Here is a 16,643-nt window from a genome sequence, read left to right as displayed (position 1 = left end):
GGGCGGAGGTGGTCTGGGGATGATTCAGGCATATTACGTTTATTGTGCACTTTATTTCTATTATTATTAAATCAGCTCCACCCCAGGTCATCAGGCATTAGATCCCGGAAGCTGGGGACCTCAGAGCAACGGCTAAGAGCATGGCCCCCGGCGTCCACTGTCTGAGTTTGAATCTTTGCTCCATCACTTAGCTGCTATGTGATCTTGGGCACGTTGCCCCCTCTGGGCCTCCACCATGGTAGAAGGGCGATGACAATCAGAGCTCCCTCGTTAGGCTTTTGGAGGATCAAATGAGCTCAAGTAAGTAAAGCTCTCATGCCACGTTTGGTACGTGGTAAACACTCTGTAACTGTTATCTGCAATACGCCAGCTCACCCGCCCCAAAAGCCAAAGACTCCCATCAAGGTTGGCAGCTCAAGTCAACAGTGTCCTTCACTATGTCTCCGAGCTCAGATATAAAAATGGAAAGCACAAACAAGTCCAAAAACAGATCAGAATTTGCTGTAACGCTGCTCTTGCAACATGGCACATCTTCATGGGAGAAACCGTTTTATGACATGCCTCTCTGGTCACAGTGATATACACAGATGCTGAGAGAATGAGCTTTACTGAACCTGCTTTAGACTAAACTCTCCTTACTGGAATATTATATGGAAATAACGGGATAAAACTGTAACTCATAAATAGTTATTTCCTAGAACCATTTTGTAAATGAGTATCAAAAAGGTTACAACAGAATCAAAAGCATGAGTGGAAATTAACAATGAAAAAGCTATAATTGTTTTTATATCAATACAATGCTCTTTAAGCAAGAATTCTTTAACCTCAGTAAGTATCGAATATTAGATTTTAAGCTTAAAAGAAAAGTCTTTTAACATGATAGCCAACTAAGTCATGGCCTCTACTCTACCACCAGCTGAAACACTTATTTCCAAAATCAATTATTTCCATTATACTGTCCATTATATTGTTAGAGGAAAGGTCTAGGTTTTCTCCCCCCACCCCTTTCTTAATTCCTTTTTTGGACTATTCCAGAAAGGAAAGCAAATGACTGCCATCTTGGCTGCTTTAGTACCTTCCACTGTCAGTTTCTGAGCCATCAGTCCCATCGTCGATTTCTCAGGAAGCTTGCAGGCTACAGCTAGTGGGATGTTGATTATGATACTAGCAGCATAACCGAGGCCAAGGGGAACCAGGACGCAACTAACACCTGAAGGCTCACCAAACACAGGGGTGGGCCCACGGCCAGAGGTGCGGACATCTGCACGCCTGAGAAACGTCCCTCCCTCCTCTGGTTTTCCTCACCACTGCTGTGCAGTGCCTAAGCTATCTCTGAAGGAGGCAGAGGTGGAGCCCCCACCTTCCTCATCTGTAAACCCAGTTCTTGGGCTTTCCTGAGACAAAAAGTATATTTTCACTCTACCGCTGACAATTAATCAGCAGCTTTTTGTCTTTGCTTAAACCAAAAGGAAGACACATAAAGTTTGGGGACAATTCCAAGCATTAAGAAACAAAAAGCCCTGAAGATTCAATTGCTAAACTTCTCAACGAACAGGCTACCCAATCCTACCCATGCAAAATAGAGGTAGGATTAGAAGATCATCTTCATTCAGAAAACAGCAACTCAACCAAGGGTATGAGCAAGTTAATTCAGCCAAAATTTATAAATGTACAACATATGTAGTTTCTAAAACAGTTTTACCTTTCTTCTATAATAGACATCCATAATTATTGAGAGTGTGGAGCTTTCTGGGGTCGTTTATATTCTTACCAACTTCAGGAGGGTTGAAAGGTGTCTCTTTTAACCGCTTCTCCAGTTCTGCAAGGGCTGTGTTGTTAATGAAATCCTACAAACAGGAAGCACAGGGAGGAGCTGCCGTCAGCTCAGAGTCACCAAGAATCAGGACCAAAAAAAGTATCTAGCACTGCCCCCTTGTGTTCTTTAAAGAAACACAGGAGTCCTTCTTTTCAATGTGAGAGAGAAACCACAAGTTTAATTCCCACCGTGTGCGAAGTATAATCATATGAAAAGTTTTTACAGATGTGTTAAGTATCTACAGACCTTTGGCCAGAAAGCTATACTGTTCTGGCATTCATTTCACTCAGCCATATAAACTCACTTCAGAAAGAAGCAAATGATTATATTTTTACCTGAATTCTCTTGATTAGACTATATATCCAAAATATGTAAAATAAGGAAAAGGAATGAGTGTATGCATCTGTAATCTATTCAAAAATTCATTATATGTTTTAACATTAAAAATTTACAATCAGAAGGAAAAAACTCCCACAATTCCACTACCCAAAGACAACTGCTATTCACATTTTGACCTATTTATTTCTAGTCTTTCCTCAATTTCTTTTTTATCTTTTTTGTTTTTTCAGAGAACAAGAGGCGGGTAAGGGGGGAAGTTGTATTGGAAAGTGACATTAATTGACCAGAATTCTAAAGCTGTTAGCAGCAATCAGGAAAATTTCAAACTATAACTTATCAACAATAGTTCTGATTTTGAAAATACCTTAAAAGGTTGTGTGCTGGCCATCAATTTTGTATCCAAGAGCCTAAAAACAGAATTTTTTAAAAAGGTAAACAAAATGGATAGCAATGTTCAAAATGTACTTTACTCCAATGAATAACTGTGGATGGGGGCGTTAGGCACATCAGTCATCTACATCTCTACTACGTCAGACTGAGGACACGGTCCCCTCATCCCGGCACTTCATCAGGAGGCTGTGGGGAAGCCCACACCCAGAGCACAAGTTCTAGAGGGCACGGGCTTACACTGACATCAAGGGTAAGTCATCCTCATGCGTTTGCACATGGTTCCAACACTGCGGCAGGCCTGATGCTCCCAAGCTCTTATCATCTCCTACCACTACCCAGATCTGTACAATATAACATCCTGAAGGGTCAAAAACTGCATTTGCAGTCTCATACAACTGTTATTTCTCACTACTCTGCTTCAGAGATTGCAATAATAGAAAAAAGAGAGAGAGAGAGACACACACACACACACACTCATATAAAAATACTATTTCCTCTCATATAAATATGAGTACTGCAGATAATTGGACAGAAATAGTCTGGCTGAAAGAGCAACTGCTCCAAGTCCTCTGCAGACAGGTCCTCAGATGTAGACTCTTGCTCTGAGGGCTCCATGCGGCTGATGTGGGATCTATCAGAACACACCACACTAACCATGGACAATACCAACAGGCTAAGGCACTGACAAAGTTGCGAAAAAGGAGTTCTCTAGCCAGACAGTTTTTGACCGACGACAGAATACTCTCAACATATCCAACTATATATTCAACCATCTTCAATATTCAACTGAATACCCTCAACTGGATGCTTCACTGTGACAAGGTTCACCCAACAGACAAGAGAGACAAACGCCAACTCAAGCAGACCTCCCAGGTCCCTCAGACAGTGGGAGACAGGATGAGAAAAAAGCAGCTGCTGTCCATTTTCACCCTTGGATCAAATTCTGATTTTTAAATTTTAACAACAAACATAATCATCATTTGTAAAAGCAAACATCAGCAAGGTGGAACTATTAAGCCATTTTCCAGCTTATGCAAACTGAACTGTCACCATGATCCAATGGTTTTAATAAATTACTGTATGCTAATGCTAAGTCACTTCAGTCGTGTTCGACTCTGTGCGACCCCATAGACAGCAGCCCACCAGGCTCCCCCATCCCTGGGATTCTCCAGGCAAGAACACTGGAGTGGGCTGCCATTTCCTTCTCCAATGCATGAAAGTGAAAAGTGAAAGTGAAGTCGCTCAGTCGTGCCCAACTCTTAGCGACCCCATGGATTGCAGCCTAACAGGCTCCTCCATCCATGGGATTTTCCAAGCAAGAGTACTGGAGTGGGGTGCCATTGCCTTATACCTATGTGTAATTATGGATGCCCTGATGGCTGTTTTAAACCAAAGGCAAATCCTCAAAGAAAGCTTACCTGGGGAAAACACATGTTGTCATCTCCTTAAATTCATTTAAGTCCTAAAAAATAAGAATGTGACCTGTTATAATTTTACTGGTATATTTGCAATATTTAAAACAAATATTTCAAGTCCCATGGTTCTTTTCTCAAACCATGATACCAACACAGGCCCTTGAAGCTAAACTTCCAATTCTCACTAATATCTAAAAATTTTGGCAATTCCTCACTGATTGGGAATCATATGACCTGATACTAAAATTCTGCATAAGCAAAATAGATATATGAGCATTTTATGGCTGAAACATAAGAGTTTGGGGGAAAAGGTTTTTATTATGTGTAGAAAACTATCACTAATACTTCTATTACACAACTCATTGTAAAGTGAGACATTTAGAATTATTTAAACAAAATGGTTGACAGTATCTTGTGATTAAGCATAAAGGAAAAGAATATGAAAAGGAATATTTATGTATAACTGAGTCACTTTGCTGTACAGCAGAAATTAACATAACACTACAAATCAACTATACTTCAATAAAATTTTTAAAAAAATAAAATAAAGTGGTTCATGCAGGAAATGGACATACTGTAAATTGGATCATACTTTTAATGGAAACACCATTGAAATATTGGTTAAAATGGCCATTAAAACACAGACTTTCCAATACACATGATTCTTGCTTTAACTACTCAGAAAATTGCTTAAGTGGCACCAATAGCAAACGCCTAAATTAGGCAATTCATTTCCCAAGTTTATCTGATCAGGAAGTCTAGAGCTGGAATGAGATTGCTCTCATTTTGAATTAACGTTATTTATATACATAATTGCCACACCACACCGCCTACTCATCCTCCTGATCCACTGTGACTACAGTTCTCTTCAGCGTTATTCATGCTTCACAGGAAACTGCCATTTCCCATTAGCTTTTCGAGCCTGTAAATACAGTCTGTATTTAGCTAGCTTGAAGTATTTACCAGCTTTTTCAATGGCTATCGTTAAATTAATGAACAATACATGAATAAGAGGTTTCAGTGCTAAGTCAAACAAAAAGACAATAAAGACTGTAATCTCTCAGTACCATTAGAAAGCCTCACAAGCAAGAAAGAATAGCAAGACTTTTAAGAAGAGACTCTTCCCCTAAAAACCTGCCCCAAAATGTAGATTCTTTACTGTACTTTTAAATACATTTGGTAACTGTGTATGTAAAAGTTCTATCATTTTAATTAGGCTTTTTCCTTTCCTGTCATCACTTCTTCCAAAGGTGGATGGAAGAAAACCATTTTCTCCTTCTGACAATGACAGAACACAAAGAAGCTACATAACATACCCGGGCCTAGTAATAAAGCAAGGATAAAACCACTTACCCTAACCCACCTTCTACTGTGCAATAAATCATATGCTCTTTCCAGGACAATCTGATTGAAAACCAGCTACATGCAAGATAACATTTATTAAGTCCTTACATACAAAGCGCTATGCTAGGCATTTAGACACAGACAATAAAAAGGTCACACTCCTTGTCCAAGGAGGGAATCACTTAGAGAGAAAAGCAGAGTAAGATGTAAAGGCAAAAATTATGCAACAGAAGAGGTACATGGTTCTCTGACAGTTCAGAGAAAGCAAAGATCACTCGGGCAAGGCAGCAGGCAAGGGAAAGGTGTACACCCAAAGAGGCATACACTGTACCTGGGTAAGATGGGTAAAGCCGTAAATAGCAAACACTCAGAAAAGCCAGAGGAAATTCAAATTGAAGGATTTCATATACCAAAAACTACAGACGTGCAAAAGCACACAACGTTTTCTAGGGTGAGAAAAAACAAGCCAGTCTGGCTGGGAAGAAGGACAAAAACAGGTCCAGACTACACAAGAAGGTTGGGCCAGATCACAGAAGGCTTGATAATGCAGGCTAAAAAGAATCAACTGTATAGAAAAACAAAGAACATGGGATTAACTCAGAATTTAACTCAGGGTCAGTGATGTGGACAGAGCCATACATCAGGAGATTACAAAGCTGACACAGTCGGAAGACTCTCATTTGTTAAATCAGTATTTAATGCCTCTTACAAGCCAAGCTCTGTTTGCTGTTTAAAACACCTATAAACCCAGCATTAAATACACTTTTCCTTACAGATAACTTCACTGAAGCTCTGAAGGTCAAAAGGCCGTGAGAGAGGCTACTACTATTCAGTCAATAAGGAGTGACGAATCTGAAATTAACATTAGCTCTTTAGATTTACAGAATGCAAATTCACACCCATCATGTTTGAGTCTCACAACTATGATGCCTTTGAGTCCCTGAGGGTGATGCAGTTTTTATGAAAAGCAAGGACAATCTTAAGGCTGCAGAAATAGGAACAGGCTTCCCAACAGTCGGAATTTTCCAAAGAAAAGTAATCAAGATGCTGAAGGAATGATGCATTGTGAGAAACATGAAGTAACTGAGGCTTTGCAGATGTATAAATGATAGTGAACTCTAAAGTAGGTATTATCCAATCCAGAAGCCATCAGCCTCCAATTAAAATAAATAAATTTAAATTAAAAAAAAATAATAAATAAAACAAAAAATAAATAAACAAACCAAAAAAAAGGTAAATCTCGTGGTATATGCAGACAAAGCCATAGAAAATGGACTTGCGGACAGGAAGGGGGAAGGAGAGGGTAGGACGAATTGAGTAGCACTGACATATACACACTACCACGTGTAAAACAGCTAGCTAGCGGGAAGCTGCTCTATAACACAGGGAGCCCAGCCTGGTGCTCTGTGATGACCCAGAGGGATGGGGTTCAGGGTAGGGAAGACAGGCTCAAGAGGGAAGGGAGATATATATATATATATAATTACAGCTGATTCGAGTTGTTGTACGGCAGAAACCAACACAATATTGAAAAGCAATTATCTTCCAATTAAAAAAAAATCTGGTGGTATAATAGTTTAAAACAGAGACTGGAAAACCACAGCCACGGGCCAAATCTGGACTATCACCTATTTTTAAATAAAATTTTTCTGGGGCAACGTCATATCCGTTTGTTGACGCGCTGCATTCCACAGCAGTTTTCAGGTGACAGTGGCAGTGTTGAGAGTCCTGACAACGACTATTCAGCCTGGAAAGCCCCAAATATTTTACTATCTGACCCTTTTTTGCCAACCTCTGTTTAAAGGGTGAGCTGAAGGTTAAAGTGAGGCAGGGAATCCTGCCTGGAGTTTGCTAACTTCAGATGAGGAATAAGGCTACTTGCTACTTGAAATGGAAAGAATCCAGATGTGCGAGACAGCCTGGAGACAAAACTGGCAGGATTTTGTAACTGGCCAGATCTGGGGGACAGAGAAGAGCCAAAACGGATGTTAAAAACCATGTTGGTGACTGGGCATCATTTACAGTAAAGCAATCAGGAGAAAGAATGGGTTTGGAGACAGAAGGAGAGGAAGGTTATGTTAAGTTGCACACCCTATTTGCGACACATGAATTTTAAACCCCACTCATCCTGAAAGCTACCCAGGTAGAGACGTGCGGGGTCAGCATCAACTGTGACCTGGATCTGAGGAGAGATCCCAGCTGGAGAGGAAGATGTCAGTGTCTTCCAGCTGAAGTCCTAGAAGGTGGGTGAGATCACTAAAGGACAGAAAATATGGGGAGAAAATGAAGGAGAGACACTGCAGTGATGAGCAGCAGAGAGATGAGGCCCCAGGCAGTCAGGGAGCGAAGAGGAGGAGACAGAGAGCAGCCCTTTACCTGGAGCTCGTGCTTTGGTGCACAGAGACAGCATGGCTCCAAGAGTCCAAAAACACCAAGGTCCACAAAGAATCTAAGGGAAGCAGCCTCACAAGAGGGAACCAAGACGTTTACACAACCTGATCCAGTCTACAGACCTCTAGCCCCACCCCCCACCCCTGCCCACCCCCCAACCCCAGCCACCACCGCTTCAATGCCCTGCTATGGCTCATGTTGGCAGTATCAAACCTGAAGACCAAATGTGCGGCTCAGCAACCCCTGCTCAGTACTGAGCAAACAAACCTCCGGCATCAAGACCAAACAAATGTTTAACCTCACTCCAGCAATGGCAGCCATCCCAAGATCCTTTGAAATCTCTTCAAAAACATTCAACCAAGTGCAGGAGACTGTCCCTCTGGGACAGCTGCGGACAAGGGAACGGAACCCCACAGAGAACGCTTTCTCAGTATTGAAGACGAGAATTCTTAACACAGGCTGACAAGACACTCACCGCAGGCAGAGGGCAGTAGAACTGATGAACCGTGTGCATGACATCCAAGAGCATGTTGTGTCCAATGACAAGCTTCCCCTGAAAAAAAGTCAAGGTTAAGAAAGACTCCTTGGTGTAAAATTGTATCAGGGCTTTTTATTGAAGAGCTCAAAAAACTAACAGAAAATGCTAAGTATCTTGAAATGTATGGCTTGGTTCCATGAGGATTTTGTACTAAACTTACTTTTTGACACTAAGGGGAAAAAAAATGTATAAAGATATGCAAATAAATTTGGGCTGGCTTCATTCCTCTTCTGGTGTAAAATCCAGAATGCAAAGTAAAAGCTCCAAATGACTTCGATTTCATTGATCTCTTTCTCTGATTTTTATTCATCTTCTACCCAAAAGAATCAGAAGTAGTATAATTTTATTAACACAAGAATCAGAAGTAGTAAAATGTTTATTAAAGAGCTCAAAAAAGTAACTGAAAATACTAGATACCTTGAACTGTCAAATAATTTGTGAACAAACTCCGAATATCTATTTCAGAAATGTTTTCTTCAAAACAACTCACTTATTTTCAAAAGACACACTCATAACAATGCTAGAAGGTGTATAACAAACTTTATTAAGAAGAACGAGTTTTCATTTCCTTCATCATGTATGTCAAATTCCACAGGGCTTGTTCTGAAATATTGTTTCCAATGAAATTTACTGCTCCTCAACCAATGAGGTACAATATATATGCAATAAATTAGTCCATTTTGATAAAAAAAAACTGCAAAAAATGGAACATCAACTTAGATTTAGCTAGCCAGGTGACAGCATTTTTAACATAAAGCATCCAGAGCTTTTCGCTACATCCCAGTGGACCTTCAGAGCAATACTCCTTGACTCACAAAGCTAAACATAATTCTCTGAAATAAATAATTCTATACAAAAATCTCCCAAATCCAACAGATGAGCTATTCTCTCAGCTCAGTGTGTGGGCCATTCTGAATATCTATGCAATGCTAAGATACCAAGTATTGATTGAAACCACAGAGAAGGAAGGAACCCAAAATGGAAACCCTAAAAGATAAACCTAACTGTATTATAAATGAAGCCCTCGACCATACTGAAAGAGGTTGGGAAGAACAGAACTAACATCAACACAGCAGATAACAAGAACTGCAATTCCCAGTGTTGGAGGGGAGAAAGTTACAAATAAGAAAAGAGAGTAGGTTAAAAGTAAACCCTGTGGTATTGGACTAGAATCTGTCATATATCACTATAAATTCATTTTTTAAAATATGCATATAACTCAGACACAGAAATATCAACATGTATATATGTGCATGGTTACACATGTATCATTCTTAGCTCTGTGCATTTAAGTCAGACAGGGAAATATCAAAGTGTGTATACATGCATGGTTACACTCATGTATCATTCTTAGCTCTGTGCATTTAAGTCTGACATGGAAATAGCAACATGTGTATACATGCATGGTTACACATGTATCATTCTTAGCTCTGTGCAGGGAGGGGAACTAGAAGTAGTAACACTACAGCAGGAGCCCAGCACCAGAACTTGGTTTCTAAAAGGAACCAGGGCTCCTTGGAGAAGTCCTTGATTCTAGAGCTGAGGAAGGGAAAATACAAGATAAGTGCGGAATATCTTGTGATGTCAGAAAGTAAGGAGGTGCTCAGAAAAGGATGGGGCTTGTTCCAGCGGAGTCAGCCTGAAGAAGCGCCAATGGCCCATGTGATACCATCCGAGCAACAAAATAAATAAGAACAAAATAACAACACTAGATTAAAATCTGTAGAGGGACTTCCCTCATGGTCCAGTGGTTAGGAATCCACCTGTCAATGCAGGGGACAAGGTTCAATCACTGGTCCAGGAAGACCCCACAGGTTGTGGGGCAACTAGCCTGTGTGCCACATCAACGGAAGCCTGCATGCTCTAGGGCCCATGCTCCATGAGAGAAGCCACTGCACCGAGGAGCCTGCACACCGCAACTAGAGAAAAGTAGCCCCTGCCCCACTGCAACTAAAGCCCACACACGGCAGTGAAGACTCAGCAGAGCCAAAAATAAATAAATAGATAATGTTTTTAAATTAAGAAATACCTCTACACAGTGGGGACCTCCCTGGTGGCCAAGTGGTTAAGAATCCATCTTCCAATGCAGGGGATGTCAGTTCAATCTCTAATCAGGGAACTAAGATCCCACGTGCCTTGGAGCAACTCACCCCGCAAGCCCCAACTACTAAGCCTGTGCACCACAACTAGAGAGCCTGCACACTGCAACTAAGACCTGATGTAGCCAAATAAATAAATCAATTGTTTAAAGATATGTAGAATGAAATCAATTTCTCTGAGTCCAAAAAAAAAAAAAAAAAAAAAGAATTAACAGAAGGGGAGCAGGGGCAGCTCTTCTAAAAGATTTCCAGAAACAAAGGAGAAAGAAAGAGGGAAACACAAACTTGCCACTAGAATACCACAGTAATGATGGCTGCAGGCAAGAGCCACTGACAGATGCTGTGTCACTGGCAAAAGCTCGAGAAAAAACAGGATTTTCAGCACCTCCAAATATCTCCAATATATTTATTAACTACAAAAGGGAAAACAGTAACTCTACAGTGCATAAACCCAGCAGACACCACCTGAACTGAGGGATGGGGGTCAACGTCATGAATCATCTTTTCTGTGGCATGCCTGCCCAAACTGTGTCTTCAATCCAACGTGAGAAAAGATCAAACAAATCCAAACCAAGGGACACCTGACACAATTACAATCAACACTCTTTAAAAACATCAAGGTTATGAAAGACAAAGTAAACTACAGGCTGCAGAAGACTAAGGAGAAATAACAAGTAAATGCAATGTGGGATCCTAGATAGAACCATGAACAGGAAAAGGACTTAGAGGAAAAACAGGTTAAATTCAAGTTAGCTCATAGTATTGTACCAATGCTAATTTCATGGTTCTGCAACTGTATGGTTATACAAGATAATAACATTAGGTGTAGCTAGGTGACGGGTGTATAGAAATCCTGTACCAGTTTTGCAACTTTTCTGTGGGTGAAAAATTAATACGAATTTTTTTAAAACTAGAGAAAACAGATTCGTTACTAAGAGTGACAGGGAAAGAACCTGGTCTAATATAGAGTGTTTACTTGTTCACTGGCTATACAGAGCTCAACTATGTTAGTAGTTTCGAAGTACGTGACTTAAATTTTAAAAGTCTGGATCACTAATAAACAGGGCTAAATTTTTATCACGGTATGTTCCGTGACGTGCACTTCGGATGGTCCACAACATGCTATGAATCACTCTGCTGAAGAGGGACCACAGAGAGGAAAAATAAATAGAGGCACAGCTGGCTAAGGGATCTGAATTGTTTGTACAAGGCAAATAAATGCCCCCATCTTGGAAAAGCCCCCTAAACCATCATGCTGGTTATGGGAGCTCAAAGCCAACTGCTGCCCCACATCTGTTTCAGGGACAGCTTCAATCAATCCACCACTGCTCTGAAGACGGCTGGTTAAGTGTGTATAATGTAAGCAAACAAGACCAGAAACTCCCCTCTGCTTCTGTGTGTGTGTGTCTCTCAGTCAAGCCCAACTCTCTGTGACTTCACAGACTGTAGCCCAGCAAGCTCCTCTGTCCATGGAATATACCAGGCAAGAATACGGGAGTGGGTTGCCACTTCCTTCTCTAAGAGATCTTTCTAATCCAGGGATCAAACCCAATTCTCTTGCATTACAGGCAGATTCTTTACCACTGAGCCACCAGGGAAGCCCTCTCTGCTTCTCTGGATACACGCAATCTTGTTGCTGTTGATCAGTTGTGTCCCAACTCTTTGGACTGCAGCACATCAGGCTTCCCTGTCCCTCACCATCTCACGGAGTCTACCCAAGTTATTGTCCATTGAATCAGTGATGCCATCTGACCATCTCATCCTCTGTCACCCTCTTCTCCTTCTGCTTTAAATCTTTCCCAGAATCAGGGTCTTTTCCAATGAGTTGGCTCTTCGCATCAGGTGGCCCAAGTTTTGGAGCTTCAGTTTCTGCATCAGTCTTTCCAACGACTATTCAGGACTGACTTCCTTTAGTTTAGGACTGACTGCTTTGATCTCCTTGCAGTCCAAGGGACTCTCAAGAGTCTTCTCCAACACCACAATTCAAAAGCATCAACTCTTCAGTGCTCAGCCTTTTTTACAGTCCAACTCTCACATCCATACATGACTACTGGAAAAACCATAACTTTGACTATATTGATCTTTGTTGGCAAAGTATGTCTCTGCTTTTTAATACGCTATCTAGGTTTGTCACAGCATTTCTTCCAAGGAGCAAGTGTCTTTTAATTTCGTGGCTGCAGTCACCACCTGCAGTGATTCTGGAGCCCAAGAAAATAAAGTCTGTCATTGTTTCCATTGTTTCCCCATCTATTTGCCATGAAGTGATGGGACCAGAGGCCATGATCTTAGTTTTTTGACATGTTGAGTTTTAAACTAGCTTTTTAGCTACTTCTCAAGAGACCCACACCTTTGTTTTTCTCCAGGCTTATCCCTGGTTCTATTCTGTTTCGGTAACATCATTTACTTGAGAGAAAGAGCTCCTAAGAAGCCAGCCCTTCTCTCTCTCAAGGTCTAAGTTCTGTTTACCCCTTGCTGGGGACAGTGGCTGCCTCCCCGAAAGTGCTCCTGTTTGACAAGGCTACACCTGCTGTTGAGACAACCATGGACTCCTGGAGCACCGCCTTCAAGCTCCCCCGATGCGGAGCTCAGCATCTAAGGGACAAGACGACTCCTTGAGGGAGACAATGCCTTCTCCCTAGGCCAGCTACTCAAGGACAAGGAGGTCTTAGACTCCAGGAAGTTTAACATCAGGCAAGCAGTGTGACTTGGATGGGTAACTCAACAGAACAACCAGCAGCAAGACCCAGCTTCTCTGTGCAAGATGGGCGTGCTTCTTTTCTTAAAGGATGTAAGAAACAAGGGAAAATATCTACTATATCTATCACAGAACCCTCCAGCACATTTACATAAACAGTTGACACATTTTTTAAATGTATCTAATGCTATTAAAATGTAACATTCAGGGATTCTCAGGGGTAGTGGTAAAGAATCTAGCTGCCAATACAGGAGACACAGGTTCAATCCCTGGCTGGGGAAGATTCCACATGCTGGGGAGAAACTAAGCCCATGCACCACAACCATTAAACCTGTGCTCTAGAGCCCAGGAGACGCAGCCACTGAGCCCACGTGCTCTGGAGCCTGCGCTCCACAAGAGAAGCCACCGCAATGAGAAGCCTGCGCACTGCAACGAAAGAGGAGCCCCTATTCGCCAAAACTAGAGAAAAGCCCTCACGACAACAAAGACCCAGCACAGCCTAAATAAATAAATAAAATTATTTAAAAAACAAACATACAAGATTCAGTTAAGCAGAGGAATTCAACACAATTATTTTTATCCTCTAGATTTCTTTTAATGAAGGAATACAAGGTTTCAAACACTAGATTATTTCTCCTCATCTTCTTTAGTTTGCTATTCTGCTACTTGTTGGTTTTGAGAATAATAAATATCAGTTTCATGGACCCACATAAGGCCATCACAGTATAATCCTCTTCTGCGTTTTAATAGAAATGCTTTCTAAAAAAATGGTTTGGATGTAAGTCAGCAATTATAATGTCACGCTGAGCGCATTATGACAACAAGCTATCTTTATTAAGTTCTAACTTCTCCTTCCAGACCAGGAAAACATTCTAATATCAATGTGACCAGATGATGGATTTGTAATGATAACTTGGCATTTCACAGTAAATGTTATGTTCAGGAAACTAATTACAAAGTTTGTTTCACTCACCGAATTAGCAATGGCATGAATGACTCTAGAAAATCCCACAGCATCATTCAGTTCTTCCTAATTTAAAAACAAAACAAAAAACCAACTATTGAAATATATATGTTCCTTGTTTGAATAAGTTAAAATCTAGGCAAAAAAAAAAAAAACAGAGGCTGAAATCTTATACCCAGTTAGATAACTTTTGTTTCCCATGTTTTGAGTCCATCACCCCCAAACAACTGCATTGGAAATGATTTCTGCATGTACCATTTTTCTGTTTCAGAGAGAGGGATGAGCAAGTGGCAAACTATTCATTAGTTACTAAGCTAACAGTGCTAGGGTATACCCATCACTTCCAATCAACTGCTGAAATCTCCACATCCCTCAAGCTGCCTTGAGGGCTTCCATGGTGGCTGAGCGGTAAAGAATCCATCTGCCAATGCAAGAGAAATGGGTTCAATCCCTGGGTCAGAAAGATCCCCTAGAGGAAGAAATGGCAATCCATTCCAGTATTCTTGCCTGGGTAATCCCATGGACAGAGGAATCTGGTGGGCTATAGTCCACAGGGTTGCAGAATCCGATACAACTTAAGGACTAAACAAGAAGTTGCCTTAGAAACAGAGACTTTTAAAAGCTGCCACCTGCTGGCCAAATTAATACTGCATTCCATTCCTAGGAGGACCACTCAGACCAACTGTTAAATCAAGAATTCTCTGATTTTTTTTTTTCCTGAGTGAGTGCTTAGTTGCTCAGTCATGTCAGACTCTTTTTGACCCCATGAACTGTAGCCCAGCAGGCTCCTCTGTCCATGGGATTCTCCAGGCAAGAATACTGGAGTGGGTTGCCATTCTCTTCTCCAGGGGATCTTCCCAACCCAAGGATCAAACCTAGGTCTCCTGCACTATAGGAGGATTCTTTACCAACTGAGCCACCAGGGAAGCACCGCCCGCCCCCCACCCCCGCCACCTTCTTTTTTCCTGGTCAAATGCATTTTTATAAAATTTGTATAGCACCACACTGAGACTCACTGCCACTCAGCTTCTTCCCTCCTGTTTTCTTCATGATGGTGCTTAAATAGACTCAATTTCTTTCCTATCTTGAAATCCTTTCCTTAACTCTAAGCTCTAGGGAACCACTCTCCTTCTCCTTGTCTCTTCACAGCTAAATTACTTAATGACTCTTCTCCTGGGATGTCCCTGGTCCAGGCATTAAGACTGTGCTTCCATTGCAACGAGCATGGGTTCTATTCCTGGTCAGGGAACTAAGATCCTGCATGCTGTGTGGCATGGCCAAAAATTTAAATTAAAAAAAAATTCACCAGGTCCAGTTTAATTCCCAGGAACCTGCAAGTCCCCTGCTCTCCCGTTTCACCCTCATTGAAATTGTTCACTTCCTTAAATTACTCGAGTCTAAAAAACACTGATGGTTTTGTGGAGAAACTGGAAGACTTGTACTTTGTTGGTGGGAATGTAAAGTGGTACAGTCACGTGGGAAATAGCACGGTAGTCCCTCAAAATATTAAAAACAGAATTACCGTATGATCCAGCAATTCCACTCCTGGGTATACGCCCCAAAGAATTGAAAGCAAGGACTCAAGAGAGTCCTTGACACTCATGTTCAGAGCAGCATTAGTCACAAGAACCAAAAGACAGAAGCAACACAAGAGTCCATCAACAGATAAATGGACAAACATAATGTGGTATATATATTATTATTCAGACTTTAAAAAGAAAGGAAATTGTGACACATGCTACAATAAAGATGAACCCAAAATGCCATTATGTTAAATGAACGAAGCCAGTAACAGAAAGACAAATACTATCTGATTCTACTTATGTGAGGCATTGAGAGGAGTCAAATTCATAGACAGAAAGCAGAACAGTGGGTACCAGAGGCTGGGGGGACGGGAGGAATAAGAAGTTATTAGTTAATGGGTATAGTGTTTCAATTTTGCAGGATAAAAACAGTCTGGAGACGGATGGTGGTAATGGTTGTAGGACAATGTGAATGTATTTAACAGTACAGAATTGAATACTTCAAACTGGCAAAGATGGTAAATTTCATGTTACATACTTTCCCAGAATTAAATTTTTTAATAGAATATTTTTTTTAAAAGAAAAAAAAACCTATTCCCAAAGCTAAGCCCCTCTGGAGGACAGCATGGCAACCCACTCCAGTATTCTTGCCTGGGGAATTCCATGGACAGAGGAGCCTGGCGGGCTATAGTCCATCAGGTCGCAAAGAGTTGGACACGAAAGACCGCTTAACATTTCCACTTCACTTTCTCCTGTTTAAGGCCACCAGTGTCTCTTAGCTGGTTACTCTTCAGCTTAACTGGTCTTCCTGCTAGAATCCATTCTCCAGAGGACAACCAAAGTGAGGTTCCAACATAACTATGAGCATGCATCTGTAGGCCCATATTGTCTTAACTTTGTTTTAGGAAAACTAGGTAACCGGGCCTGAATTTAGCCACAGTGAGACCACTTAATGGGCCGAGACGCTCAGTGACACAAAGTCTGAATGCTAACCACTAACTCTTGCTCTGAGATGGCTTCATGAAGGTGAAGACGGTCCACCACGATGCCATCCTCACTTTGCTGGCTACGTCTAAATACCTACTCTTAGATTTCCCTCACTCTCTTTCAGGTTTTGCTATGAATTCAA

At 41.2% G+C, this 16,643-nt stretch overlaps 1 protein-coding gene across 5 annotated transcripts in view; it reads right to left on the bottom strand.

Annotated features, from left to right (window-relative positions):
* PARN (poly(A)-specific ribonuclease) overlaps positions 1-16,643 on the bottom strand; it is a 184,352-nt gene that overhangs the window by 143,007 nt on the left and 24,702 nt on the right. For all 5 annotated transcript variants that reach the window (XM_044936077.2, XM_006049765.4, XM_025275252.3 and 2 more), the window contains 5 exons: positions 14,001-14,057; positions 8,171-8,248; positions 3,964-4,007; positions 2,520-2,562; positions 1,772-1,847 (listed from right to left, as the gene is read on the bottom strand). In XM_044936077.2, the coding sequence (XP_044792012.2) occupies positions 1,772-1,847; positions 2,520-2,562; positions 3,964-4,007; positions 8,171-8,248; positions 14,001-14,057 (298 nt within the window). The remainder of the gene's footprint in view (positions 1-1,771; positions 1,848-2,519; positions 2,563-3,963; positions 4,008-8,170; positions 8,249-14,000; positions 14,058-16,643) is intronic.

This window comes from Bubalus bubalis, chromosome 24 (assembly GCF_019923935.1).
Source record: "Bubalus bubalis isolate 160015118507 breed Murrah chromosome 24, NDDB_SH_1, whole genome shotgun sequence".
Taxonomy (NCBI): Eukaryota; Metazoa; Chordata; class Mammalia; order Artiodactyla; family Bovidae; genus Bubalus; species Bubalus bubalis.
Note: the sequence above shows the minus strand (reverse complement) of the source record. Positions and strands in the feature narration are given on the sequence as shown.